The sequence below is a fragment of the Drosophila takahashii genome, chromosome X (assembly GCF_030179915.1).
Source record: "Drosophila takahashii strain IR98-3 E-12201 chromosome X, DtakHiC1v2, whole genome shotgun sequence".
Classification (NCBI taxonomy): Eukaryota; Metazoa; Arthropoda; class Insecta; order Diptera; family Drosophilidae; genus Drosophila; species Drosophila takahashii.
The window spans coordinates 307,023-321,911 of NC_091683.1; the positions used below are offsets into that span (position 1 = coordinate 307,023).

The window sequence follows — 14,889 nt, forward strand, 5'->3', positions numbered from 1 at the left end:
CACAATGGAAAAAACCTATTGATCTTGGCCCACTACTCGTTAGGATTTGTTATTACATTTGCCGTCCTCTTATACCCGCCCCTTAATAAGTAAACAGAAAGTAAAAGGAAAAACTCTCACCAAGCGAATTCGCAATTCATTGAACGTCGAACCATTAATGTGTGCAATCGACCCTTGACTTCGGAGCTTGAAGAATTTTATCCACCAAAATTCTGCAAGCCCAAGTCACAAGAAACAGCAAAACAAGCAACCCACTAACTATCATTCATCGTGAATACCCACTAATCCGTAAGTGTAGAAAGCTCTTGGTCTTTGAAAATTAATCTGTACACTCAATTAAACGCTATACCTTTGTCTATTCTCAATCTCATCTCTCTATTTACAGCGATTCAACAGAAATAGCGTTTCTCAAGCGCAAACTCAAACTCAAACTCTAACTCAAACTAAGCGTAGTAGCTTCAGTTCTCGAAACAAACAGTCCAATAATTCCCGATTACGTTTTTTACAAATCCCCAGCACACGTTGACGTATATTTTGAGTTTCATACCCTAACATCGAGGAGGTTCCTCTCCTGAGCTAATGCCCCAAAAATAAATAATGCAATGAGTGTTTAAACTCTGATTGTTCTTTGTGTGTTCTTGATGCTCTTTCGACAGATACTTTATCGTTTTGGTACTCTTCGGAAATTACACGCTATTGAATGTGTTCTTGGCTATCGCCGTTGATAATTTGGCGAATGCCCAAGAACTTACAGCAGCCGAAGAGGAACAAGTCGAAGAGGATAAAGAGAAACAACTGCAGGAGCTCGAGAAGGAGATGGAGGCCCTCCAGGCGGACGGGGTTCATGTGGAGAATGGCGACGGTACTGTGGCCCCCAGCAAGTCCAAGGGCAAGAAGAAGGAGGAGGAGAAGAAGGAGGAGGAGGAAGTGACGGAGGGTCCCAAACCGATGTTGCCCTACTCATCGATGTTTATACTTTCACCAACCAATCCGTAAATATTCCTTCACTAAATCAGCCATCCATTTCTCATGGTCATGGGTCATTTTCGTAGTGCAATCAGTTAGGGCCTCATCCTAGTATTAAGTTAACCGAGTTTCTTACAGCAGCAGCAGTGCCCCAAAACGCTGGCAAGGGAGCAAATGGATTACTTGTATTCCATTTAAGTATGGTGCCTCCCCCATTTTGTAGTTATGATTCAGTCCAAGGGTTTAATCAGTTATTACGGGTCTTGTAGAAATATTCGTTACCCTATTTGTACAGTATTCTGTCCTAGTTATACTTACTATCATTCATAGACAATGACATTTTAAAATATTTGATGAACTACAATAACTGTAGTACAACTTAATCAATTACTGATGCAATACTCTTTTCTTTTTACCTTTTTTCCTGTTTTGGATTACAATCTTATGTTGCACACAACCAAACAAATTAACGAACCACTTGATCTATTGAACGAAATAACTTGTGCTTGTAAATATATTCAACCACAAAATCCGACTACAATTATTACAATCATCAACCATCAACCACCACCACAAAATCATCATTAAAAACTGCAATAATTATGTTAAAATATCATTGACACTTTTAACAAAAAATAAAAACAACTGATTAACAACAATAATTTCTTAAAAACAACGAACTATATCTCAAAATTCAAACAAACCAAAACAATATATCAAAACTTGAAATATTTAATCTGAATTGGAACGACGACAAAAATGAAAACTATCAACCAATTCAATAAAATGAACGGGTGCCCAAAAAAATCGAATCAAAATATTGAAACTCAACAAAATCTTTAAAATTGTACCTACACAAAACTGAATTTCAAATCAAATACGATAAAAACCATAAAATAAAAACTAAAATGCCACCGAATTTGACGCAACCCCGAATGCAAAAATATTATCATGATCCTAATTGATTACATGTCTAAACCAAAATATATGAATCGAAACTTATCAATTTAAAACCTATATTCGCTGTCCGATAAATTCGAAAACCGAAAAACGAAAAAACGAAAACGCACGACTTATACAGCATACGACGCGGAGCCCATTGGGTTGTTAATTTACCATATTTTGATTTCTTCATTATGGTTGTCATCTCAATGTCATCAATAGCATTAGCAGCCGAAGATCCCGTTCGTGAGAACTCAAGGCGAAACAAGATATTGAATTATTTCGATTATGCATTTACCGGCGTATTCACGATAGAAATGTTGCTGAAAATTGTAGACTTGGGTGTAATCCTGCACCCTGGCAGCTATTTAAGAGAATTCTGGAATATTATGGATGCTGTGGTCGTTATATGCGCTGCTGTTAGTTTCGGTTTCGATATGAGCGGTAGCAGCGCTGGACAAAATTTATCGACTATTAAATCGCTTCGGGTATTGCGTGTCCTACGCCCATTGAAGACCATTAAGCGTGTACCAAAATTGAAAGCCGTGTTCGATTGCGTCGTAAACTCATTGAAAAATGTTGTTAACATTCTAATCGTGTACATATTGTTTCAATTTATATTTTCTGTTATTGGAGTACAATTGTTCAATGGAAAATTTTTTTATTGTACGGACGAAAGTAAACATACTTCCGCAGAGTGCCAGTAAGTAACATTTATATATTTAATTCAAGTTTACAAATTGTTCATTCGCTTTCTTAAGTTCTTCGTAATTTTAATCTTGATCTTAGTTAGACCTGATTTTCTAATGTTGTGTCTTGTTTTTTTTTTGTTGATTGGATCATTTTGCAAATAAGACTCTGGCTAAGAAGCCATATAATTATTGTCCCTTCGTAGAGTGACCTCTTTTAGGTTTTTTTTATTTATGTACCATCTCGATCATTTAATCCTCTTTAATCGTATAGTCGCGTTACTTCGTAGCGCTCTAGCATTCCCACTCTCTCCCACCAACACGCTCTCTATGACTATCTTTCTATCTGTCTCTCTTGCTAACTTTGTGTGTTTCCTTGCCTAAGGTCAAATAATATAAATAGTTGACTGACAAATCCTCAAAACAACGTATGTACATTGCGTAGCTTTTAGATTTGGAAAGAAACAAAAACATTTCACCCACTCGTACGTACAATTCCCGAAATGTTTCTGGACTCTTTACACGTACATGTATAGCTATGTTCAAGATAATAGCACCACCTCCTTCCATCACCTTTAAAACGCCGTTGTCTCTCTTATTTCTAACTGATCAGAGGGTGCGTTAGTTTGCACGCCTGTATAAGATACTGTAGAAAATAAAAGAGCTTAAATCTATTAAATAAAATTGGTAGTGCTAAAGTGAGTGATTAAACAATGTTTATAAGGGAAAAGTTTTAAAAATACATTTACAAATTCACTTGATCCTTCCAATGTGAAAGCTAATATGTGTTTCCGACCCATATCGTTTGATATTTCTTTAATTTCCTATTTAATATAGTCTTCTCCTACAAATTATGGCACAACTTTTCCAAATGTAAATTAAAAAGTGAGACAACTGACTGTTTAAGAAGATGTGAGGATGCAATAGTGCTATTTTAATAGGGGTTTTTCGCCTACACAACACTTCTATACCTTCCAATACATCGATGTCTAGCTGTTATGTTTTGATTTTGTGTGTCTATCTGCATACAAATTTGCATTCCTTTTAAGGTACAAACACTCTGAGAAAGTGTGGCAAGCCAATTGCCTGTGGCCTCTGATTGGGTTTTGTTACTGGAATCAGTAATACTGAATGTTTAATAGAGAAAGCAGGACATGGCTTTTGTTAGACTATCCCCCTGCTAGTGTACATATCTATTAACATTTATATATGTGCCTACGTGTTTGTAACAATGTTGAAGTGGTCCTAATAGAGAGCAATTAGGATATAAGTTTTCAGACCCATTCCCTGTTTTGTATGTGTGTTGTACGATTGTTTCGTTAACCTAAACATTATTATTATCCTTCTGTTTGTTATATTACCATATTTGTTTTCATGAAACCAAAAAAGGTGCACTGATTTAACAGAATGTAAGAGTAGCATTTTATAGTTTCTCGCCATGTTTTTCTTGCCTGACTTGTCTAATTAACAGTCACGCGACTAAACGGGCCAAAAACAACACAACTAAAAAGGAAAAAAACGAAATCTAACCATAAACAAAAATTGAAAAAGAAAAAAAAAAAACAACCGAATCAAAAAGTGACTGATAAAAAGCATATGAAATATAGAGAAAATGCGTTCGAATTAACATCTGTGATATAGAAATGCAAACCTACAGTTTCTAGTTACCACCTAAAAAACCTTACCAGTTACGCCTAATTTTCTATAATTGTTTTATCTATATATATCTATTTAATCAGTTAAGCCGTATCAGTGTATGTTTGTATATGTTGTCTTCACAAGCAAAAGCTCGGGAAACACCAATGGAAATAGAAAGATTCTTCGCGTTTAGCCTGTGTACTTAAGCCACAATAATATCTGTATTTAAATGTTTCATTTATTTGTAATTGGGTATTCTCTAAATACCAAAGAGTCCATATTACTACCAGAAGATTTCTTAATAAGCACGCGCATAGCAGTCCACGGACCGTTTTAGAATAGAAAACTAGATATAAAGATTTGAAGAGGTTTCATTCAACAACTCAGCTCTGATATTACATAGTTCAAGGCCCGATTCCTTAGGGAAGAGCGACAGTATGGTTCAAATTTCATTTCTGGTCCAAGGTCCTGGCTTTCCTTTTTCTAAGTTTTTCTCCATACCAAGTAGTAAGTGTATCCTTAAATCTAGCCATCATCCATGCATACACGTCATTATTTGTATGTCCCAGTATAAATCTAACTAACAAAAAACAGAAACAGTCTTCGGTTTGTACGATTAGTGCTATCGTAGGAATCGTAACCATTTTTTAGTAGACTATATCCACCTAGATGACGAGCGCTCTTTCCCAAGTTATGTGTGTATAAAGAGTATCATTGTGTATTATATTATTAACACCGCGTATCTTACACTCGACGCTGTTGAGAAGTGAAAACAAAGCCCGATACTTGCGTTGTAACCGAGGGACGTTCAACGACATATTAAAAGCCATAGAGTATCGGTTTGTTTTAGCTGTTTGGCCTTCGTATGCAATAACTGTGGTCAACCTAATTGACAACCAAATCAAATCCAATTTAAATTTATTAAAAAAACCAAATACATATGTACACGTACATCCCAACGCCCACTAGCATTTACACTCACGCCTTTTCGCCGCCAGTGATGGAACATTTTTTGTATGTAACTAGGTCTTATTAAAGGTACACAAAGTACGCTTTAAAATAAAATTTGTTGTATTCCCTAAACATCCTCCCACAATTTCCAATCGGTTCGAGTTTAACACGAGGAGCTAGAGCGTCATTAAAAAAGCAGCAACAGATAGTTTTGCAAGCAGCTTGAATTCGGAATATATTTTCTTTGGTATTTGTGTATTTGCCTAATTTCCTCCAATCCAAGATAAGAACCCATTAATTTGAGCGCAGCTGCTTTGTTACACATCACCGAACCGACAACGGGCCGAACCACAAAACCCCAAAAAGAGGGAGCTCAACTTTTGATCCACAGCTCCAAACCGAACCATAGTCTTTTCCATTCATCCATCTTGCTGGTAATGGGCTTAGAATTTCTTTTTTTGTATGTAGTGATTTTCGAACATTTCTTTATTTGTACGCCTTCTTATTCAGACCGTAACGAGTATTGATTTGGTTTGAGATGATCTCGACCATAGAGTGTATCTTATTCCAAGTCAAATTGCCTACTCGTACAAGGTCAATGCAGTATTTAGATATGACAGCAGCTTCTTCCACAACTGACTTACCATCCACCAACTGAACAACAAGAATGTGACTACAATTCATTATTGCAAAATCAATTCTACCAGGGGTGTCTGAAAAATTTCTTCAAGCGCTAGTCCAATTGGTTTTCTCACGACCATAAAGAATAGTTATTCAAGTAACGGTAGCATAAGAATGCGGGCCCTATCCATCAGCAGAGAAGCATTCTCAAAGTAATTGAACTCTTAAGAAACTGAAAAATTCCGAAGTTCAGACAGAATTTATCGAATCAACAGCGATTTTTACGGCACCCCAGTATGTGTTCCTATAGAAATCTAAATTTCCTTTTTATTTAATAGACTTCGATCTCTACACATATTTCTCATCAAAACCATTTCACTATTCCATTAAACTTTCAAAAGTTAAAAAAAAAATAGAAAACAAAAAATAACGGTCAAATGTATTTCGATCCCCAATTGATGTTCGGTTCAGTTTTAGATGCTTGCCAAACTTTAGTTTCGATTCATTGCTTTTTTCGTTTGACTTAGTGTTTTTTGCGCAAACTTTATTTTGGTATTTTCTCTAATGAGTCTCAATCAAATTAATAATAAATCCACAAATGACTAACATCAACACCATCCAATAAACATGAAAACCCTAAATAAACCAAATCCGAAAACGAAAAAACAAATAAAAAACGCAACCAAAGGGGCTCGTACTTTAAGTACGAGGAGGACGAGCTGCTGCCAAAACAGGAACTGAGGGTCTGGAAGCCTCGAGCCTTCCACTACGATAATGTTGCCGCCGCGATGCTCACACTATTCGCCGTTCAGACCGGCGAGGGATGGCCACAGTAAGCCACTTTGTTGTTATAACTAATAAATATATCTGTATACCTTCCTCTATGTTTCCAAATCTGTAAACGTAAATGTATCTGTATCTATGATCTATGATCTGTCTCTGTTGGTTGAACATCGACCTGGAAGACATACCTAACTGATATCTTTTGCCTCTCTTTCTCCACAAAAACTGCACCTTGAATGTCCATCAAAATCCACACACCCGTGTTAAAACGAAACCACATTCATCGATTCAACTGCGAATATACGAATAGGGTCTTGCAACACTCAATGGCTGCCACTTATGAAGATAGGGGTCCAATCCAAAATTTCCGGATCGAAATGTCCATATTTTATATTGTGTATTTTATTGTGTTTCCGTTCTTCTTCGTCAACATATTCGTGGCCTTGATTATTATTACGTTTCAAGAGCAAGGCGAAGCTGAGTTACAAGATGGCGAAATTGACAAAAATCAGGTGAGCCAGACCCATCCGACCTGTAAACGTATGTGAGTCCAAATCTCTACCTTTCTCTGTCTCTCTCTCTCTGCTTATAAATATGTGTGTGTGTGTATGTTGTGTAATGTACCATTAGTCGTATACGTAAAACCAAAAAAAAACCAAAAAGTTAAAGTTAAATATTAATAAATTGATTAATTATTAATATGCACGTACATTTCACTAACTCGTAAAAACCCGCTACCGACATAACTAGTAGTACTGCTAATACTAATACTACAACTACAACTATTTACTACAGAAAAACGTTCCAAATATAAATCAAAAGTAAATCAACGAACGCCAACACAACAAGTACACACTGTACACTAAGCCAAATACTCGTACATAAAATGTGTCTAAACCCAAGAACGTAAATCCTAGTATAGTTCCATATGTACTTGTATGTGCGAATTGTTTGCCTTGCTTTCTCGCCTTTCGTTGTGGATGACCCCCAAACACCCCCACAAAAACACTCTCCAGTTAAATATATATATATATATATAGATTCTATATATATTTGCGTATAGATCCGCTCTTAGATCTCGTGTATTTTGGTGGGCCTCGAAACGATTTCAGACCCTAATCCCCACATTTGGTTAGAAGCCCCCTCGATTAGAGTAGCCATTTTGATATAAATAGTGAACATTTACCGGAAAATAGAGATGTATCATTTCACTAACGATAGTCCTTAAATATTCCCTACTAGTTTTGGAATATTTAATGACCTGTATCGTAAAGTCAGTTGCCAAAAGCTGTTTAAACGCGTTGTCCATCATATCCAAAGACGATTGTAAGTATGCATTCTTCAACATCCGCCAGTAGAGGAATTTCGTAAGAAGTGTGTATTATTAATTAAGAATCAAGATTAAACCTGTTTTTTTTCTTCCAAGTACAAACCAAACACAGACATATCCCTTAGTAAAGCATAAATTTAAAATTGGGCATGTGTTTAATGAATGTATTCGCCATTAATTAAGGGGGTAGATTTGTTTAATTTGCTTTAAAAAAATGTTGCAACACCTACCCTAATCCTGACTTTTGTTTGGTTTTTTAAGATTGGAATCGAAAAGTAGCTAAAATCTATGTTAATGTGTGTACTTAGAATTATGATCTCATTTGGTATTATCAGGGGTAACACAGAAATCGCGCAGAGCTTAATTGGAATGAGTTTCTCATAAGCATCCATTTAAATCTGGACCATTTCATCGCTGCGCGGTTTCAGTGCACCCCCGTATAAATTGATTCATTTATAAAATAGGCGTTAACACATTTTAGTTAATCTTTGGAAAACATGTATTGCGAAATGAAATTAGCCACGAGCGCCAATTTAAAAGGACACCCGAATTCATCACCATAATTACGTTTCTCTTCACTCTAGAAATCCTGCATCGATTTTACTATAGGAGCACGCCCCCTCGAACGCTACATGCCCAAAAATCGGAACACCTTCAAGTACAAAGTGTGGCGAATTGTGGTGTCAACGCCTTTCGAGTACTTCATCATGATGTTGATCGTATTCAATACCCTTTTGCTGATGATGAAGGTAAGTTCCTGGGCGGAAAATATGTGACATAAACTACTGCTACTACTACTATAAACTATATAAACTCATAAAAACTTTTTTTTAATCTCAACAGTATCATAATCAAGGAGACATGTACGAAAAGTCACTGAAGTACATCAACATGGGATTCACCGGAATGTTTAGTGTCGAAACTGTGCTGAAAATCATTGGATTTGGTGTCAAGGTAAGCCCTTCAGTTCATGGTTACTGATAGAGTTAGGATTTTAGTTCATCCAATCATATTATCATTTGTTATTTCGAATAACGTGATTCTATTCGATCGCGTTGTAGAATTTCTTCAAGGACCCGTGGAACATTTTCGATTTAATCACCGTTCTGGGCAGCATTGTGGATGCACTTTGGATGGAATTCGGGGTAATTATCAGTTACTTGTCACAACACGACTCAGAGCATACATATTATTGTTGTGTTCGATTTCTGTGCCGTTATGCAAGACAAGAAACAATGTAATTCTTAACTTAATACCAAGTGTATCTAGCTTCATTATTTTGCCGAGATACAAATAAACACCTAAACTTCGACACACCCACACATTTACAAGAACACAAATAAGAAAGACGAAATACTACCTATTAAGTATCTATAAAACTGTCTATACAGAATGATGCGTATGTTCATATGTATCTCGGGTATACCTTTAAGTCTACATATATTATTTCATAACCATCGTTAGGTACATAAACTCGGAAGTTGTTTCGTTAAAATTTTTTTTCAATTCAACAATCAGTGAATCGGGGGTAAAACCATGAATAATTTTGCATCTAGTTAATATTTTTGTATAAGTCTAGATGCAAGAGTTAATAGCTGTTGGACTTAGGCTTAAAAACACTTTTCCAACGATATAAAATATTTCTGAGGGATATAGCTGAGATGCCGAAAGGCGTCCGATTTAGACTACATATTTATATAATACACTTTCTTGCGGTTCTCAACCGTTTAGCCCTAAGTTATTTATTTTTATCCAGCGCAACAGTCAGGATTTGGCACTATGCACAGATGGCAAGGACAGTACAGTTACACCCACTGTTTTAAAATGTTTTTCTTATCCTTTACATTCAAACACCTATACCAACATTTTGTGTTCATTCTTTAAAACACACAAACAAAATATAACCATATCAAACCACAAAAGAAAGAAAACATCACAAATTACAGAAATTAATAATCATATTTCTTTTTTGATTTCCTTTTCCATATTTATTTATGTACGAAAACCAAAAACCAAATGTGGTTTCAAAATCGGGAAAACCCAATCCGAATCAATCCAAAAAAATGTTTCGATGAATGCAAATAAAAAAATAAATTACATAAAATATATAATAATCACTCACGCAATGATATATATATCTACACAAAAATGACAAAAAAACCACGCACACGTCCAAACAAATGTGTAATTTCATATAAATAACTCACGCAAATCTCCACATCTATACACTGGTGTAAAATTACCCTACATATAATGTTATTTATATATGCGAACGCAACGTTTTTTATGTCCCTTGCAATTGGCCACATCGGGAATGAATTGAAAACGAATTCAACCAACGTTTAAACAATGTTAACTTCAACACAAACAACAACAAAAAATACAACCAACAACAACTATACCATCTATGTAATTACAAATATCAAATGCAATGAATGTGCAACAAACTCTATATGTCTCTCTCGATCACCAAAAAAAACCACCACCACTGTTCCACTTGATCCACCGGTCCACTGATCCACTACCACAATCACCAATGCCACCAAATCACCACCGAATTTGTATATGAAAAAAAAAAATATATATATATAAACTCACTGAATCAATGAAATTCAAATGATTATATGCAAAATGTCAACTTGATACGAATACCAACCAAAAAAAAAAAATCAAATGATCAAATACAATCCAAATCTAAAATGGAATCCCAACCGAATCGAATCAATCAACAAATCGAATCAATCGACCAAATTAATCAAACAATCGATCAACAATTTCGATTAAAAATTATCAATCATTTCGACAAATTCCATGCATGTGTATGTGTATGTCCTGCTACTATGTATGTAAATCAACCATGCGTGCACGCACATATACACATGCATACTCGCATCCATGCACGTGCACACACACATATGTGGCTGGTGTACCTGTATGCCCGTGTATGTGTGGACGTGGCCCTCTTTCATCAACAAAAACTACATCCGAACATCGACTACAACATGTACAACTAAACGACACAACCTGCAGCACGATGTAAGTACGAAACACAATCTACACTGATTTTGCATTTATCCAAAAAGTTTTCAATGTGTAATACCAATAATACCAATCAATGAACCTAGATTCCTAAAACTTAATGCTTAAAAATGCTAAGTAATGACCTACTACTTAAAAAAGCTTATTAATTACGATATTTTTTCAACCTTTGACTTTAACTCTATTGTTTTCTTTTCGCCTACAGACCTAGTTTCATTTTATTATTATCAACTACTCACTACGAATTAGCTCTAAATTGAAAATACTTATTTATCTTAGTTAACCCATCTGACTTAAATTTCCTTATTTCGTTTCCGTTTCCGATTTGGCAATCAGCTTTCTGTTGCATAGCACACAACATTGCGATTTGTACTTGCTACTGTGTCTCTCTGTCTGTCTCTATATCTATCTGTATTTATGGTTACCTTTTACTGCCTATCTCTGTCTCTTGTAAAAAGTTGTATAGCTTGTATAAGCCTAAAGTGGAGCTAATGGTGTAATGTTCAGCAAGGGGTGGTCGCAGAATGCCAGTGTAGATCAGTAATCTATAGAATATTATAAGCTAAAATTTACCTTTTACAATATAGGTTTCCAAAAAGTACCCACTAAATTAGCTTTAGGCTTTGAATAAATGTCCCACCTAATATAGTCAATAGTTGCACTGAAAGTGGCTACACTTGTTATATTTGGAAGATGATGTAGAAATATACATAATGTTTTTGATCGAAATAAGGAAAATTCTGCATAGTTGTTTCTTATTTAAGTAAATGGTCAATATAATTCATTATCCGTGATCTTGAAGAGTTAAAATGGACAACAAATTTAACTTGAACTTTATGATGATCAAATTTTAGACCATTTTATCACTGCTAAAAGCTGACTAAAGTATACATTTTTTAAGGAGCAGACCCATTAATGTTTAATCCACATTTCTTATAAAAAGATTGAAAAAAGATAGTGTTACGTTAAACGTGACTTTAGGATTGAATTTGAAACCAAACATCTTGGTAAAGTTAACTAAAGGGACGTGATAATATCATAATTTAAAGTGCCTATATAAAAGAGAAGCACAGAATAATGAGCGTTTATAAGTTAGAAACTCCCAACTTCTATTCTAGTTAAGATATTTGGCTAAACTGATGCCTGTAAAGTGCATTGCATAAAGTGCAACTACTGTTCGAGTTTTGCACCACTTGTTTCCGTTTGGTTTACATTGCACATGGACTCCTTTGGTTTAAAAGATATTGCAAATTCACGACAAATGTCACAGAACACTCACAAAAACTCGTTGCGAATTCTTATTCTCAATCATACTGTCATGCACACACAAAACCACAAAAGCGCAAAACCCCACTTGAGAATATCCAATATTGAATAATGCTTCGTAATTCGTAAAAACTACATATATTCGATGTATAAAGCGATATAACCAAAGCAAGATCAAAGTCAGCATCATTGTCATCATTATCACATTGAACTTGTGCATCGGATGAGGTATTTTATGAGCTGCCCAACAGTCGATCAGTAACTGTAAGTAGTCGTATGCGAAGTCTTCAAACAAATTTAAATTAACACCAACCAAAGAGGTATTTGAAAAAGGCTCAGACTGGATAAACTTGTAATATCTTAAGCCAATCGTATAAACTTGACTCTTCAAAAGCATGAATTCAATACTGTTTGGTATTTTTTTATTGTCTTTTTTTATTAATAATTGAGAACCCCCTGCCAAGTTTTCCGCCTGCTCCTGCTAGTTTTCTCTCTGGGTAATGTTTTTTCGCAGATGCAGCGCCATAGTTTCTCTATATCATGAGTCACAGGATGGCTTTCAAGACTTGCTTCTTCCCGCCAAAACAAAAAAAGAACAAAAACAATCCCCTTTAAATTGCCACCTTCAGTTTTGCTATGCTCACATCTTTCAATCCCATGACTGCAACTTTAGTAGGGGCTTGGATTAGATTTCGTTTCATCTCCTGCATGTTTCACTCACACTTGCACCTTCAGATGCATTCTGAAATCCATACATACTCAATCACAAATCACACTTACGATTCTGATCGTTAAATTCATACGGAGTTCTTTTTCAAGAAGTTTGGCTTCCGCTTTTTAAACACGCAACCCCCGAATTCTTTAAAACGCTTAAGAAGTTTCAAATGCCGAAGTGTGGTTCTATAGTTGCTTGCCTTGGTTGTTCCACAGCTACAAGTCCCGAGAGTCCATAGCTCCATAAGTCTATATGGTCTAGCATAATCCAGGGTAAGAGAGGTAAAACGAAAAAATTCATTTGCGAGGTAACTTTCGGTTTTCATATTTCATTTCGCCTTTCAGTCCCGTTTTCTATTTTCTGTTTACTGTTTACAATACATTTTTTATAAAATGTGCGTGCTCGAATATAACAGCCCTCGTAGAAGTCAATAAAAATAAAACAATAATGCATAGCATAGCCAAACCGATCTGCTCGAATAGAAATATCGAATTAGATCCTTGCTGAGCTGTAATCTTCCCAACCAATTCAATTAGAAAACAATACCGACACACTAGAACAATGACATATTTACACACAATAACATTGAAAACTCTGCTTACTGATATTGATCTTGATCTATCTTTGTATACCTGCTAGAAACTGCAGAAAACTTGTCCTACTAATTTTCAACTCTACTTTATTTGTTTCTATATTTTTCAAAAAAAAACACATACTGTGTAAAAACCATTACGAAAATCAACAATAATCTCTCGAACGCCGCCCAACGAATTGCGTTTGACCTGTGATCGATCGTCAAACGTCTGAGTATATCTTGAAACTGCACTGAAAAAAACAAAAACTAATCCAATTGAATACAAAAACCAATCATAAACATTTCCTTGTTGTGTTATTCGTCCTGTAAATTGCAACAATCTGAACTAAATATTTGATTGCAATCGAATACAAACTGCTGAATAATAAATTCAACAACACCAACCACAACTACTACAACTAACAACAACAACAACAATTGATTGAGTCGTCAAAAAAAAAAAACAATATATAAATCAAAAAAATGAACCGTTTCTAATGCGGTTTATGAGTTCTGTGCCTATTGATTTGTCTCAAAACAAATCCAAAAATTTCAATTGAAAATGGTTTCTGACTAACAGGATGTAAGTAAACAAATCTATCCTATCAAGCTTTCTACTTTCAAAACGAACAAAACTCCAACATCAACGATGACAACAACAGCTACCACAACAACAACAACAATAATAAACATTACAACAACACAACATTCTACAAAATTCTTTTGACTTATTAGCCAGTTTAGCTAAACCTTAACTACAACCAGAATGTTTTTCCATTTCAAATAAAAATCCTTATATACGAGTAGATCACATCGAAGAATCCATTATCTGTAGATTCCAGTTCGAATTTCTTTTATTTGTTCGCCCACTCTCTACGTAATTACTCATAGCTAGTCAACCAGCGAATATAGACAGGGTTATTATGATCATAAAATATATATACTTGTGTGTACTATCCCGCATCCCTAATTTTCGATTTTTTGGGTTAGAATAGTCCAATTAAGTTACTTTTAAGTGCGTCGTCCCAAGTTTCCCAAAATTCACAATTACTTCTTTCGCAAGGAACAACAGCGAGGAGTTATTCTACAAAGTACTTTCCCCTCTCTATTTTCCCGCATCAGCATACCCCGCAGAGCCATTAAAATACTAAATAGCTAAGTGCAGAATCCCAGGTAGATATAGACTTTCTGCTTAGCTCACGCCACATATCCCGTGTACATAGATGCATATATATCTTGATATAAAAAAAACTGGTGAAATCTCTTATTTCTTGTTTACATACTCCAAGGCAACGACAGTTTTGTGTCACATCTTGCTACTCAAACATCAAATCCCTCATCCGCTCTAGACTCCGTAGTCGAATACTGTTTTGTC

General features: G+C 35.3%; 1 protein-coding gene across 11 annotated transcripts in view; it reads left to right on the forward strand.

Annotated features, from left to right (window-relative positions):
- Nucleotides 1-14,889, forward strand: part of cac (calcium voltage-gated channel subunit cacophony) — a 54,840-nt gene that overhangs the window by 15,138 nt on the left and 24,813 nt on the right. For 8 of the 11 annotated variants that reach the window (XM_070218459.1, XM_017159957.3, XM_070218454.1 and 5 more), the window contains 8 exons: nt 657-992; nt 2,048-2,611; nt 6,496-6,639; nt 6,901-7,102; nt 8,505-8,669; nt 8,764-8,874; nt 8,982-9,065; nt 10,951-10,956. In XM_070218459.1, coding sequence (XP_070074560.1) covers nt 657-992; nt 2,048-2,611; nt 6,496-6,639; nt 6,901-7,102; nt 8,505-8,669; nt 8,764-8,874; nt 8,982-9,065; nt 10,951-10,956 — 1,612 coding nt within the window. Of the gene's footprint in view, nt 1-656; nt 993-2,047; nt 2,612-6,495; nt 6,640-6,900; nt 7,103-8,504; nt 8,670-8,763; nt 8,875-8,981; nt 9,066-10,950; nt 14,098-14,889 lie in introns of all 11 variants that reach the window. The other 3 variants (XM_017159964.3, XM_070218458.1, XR_011419621.1) reach the window with 2 other exon arrangements.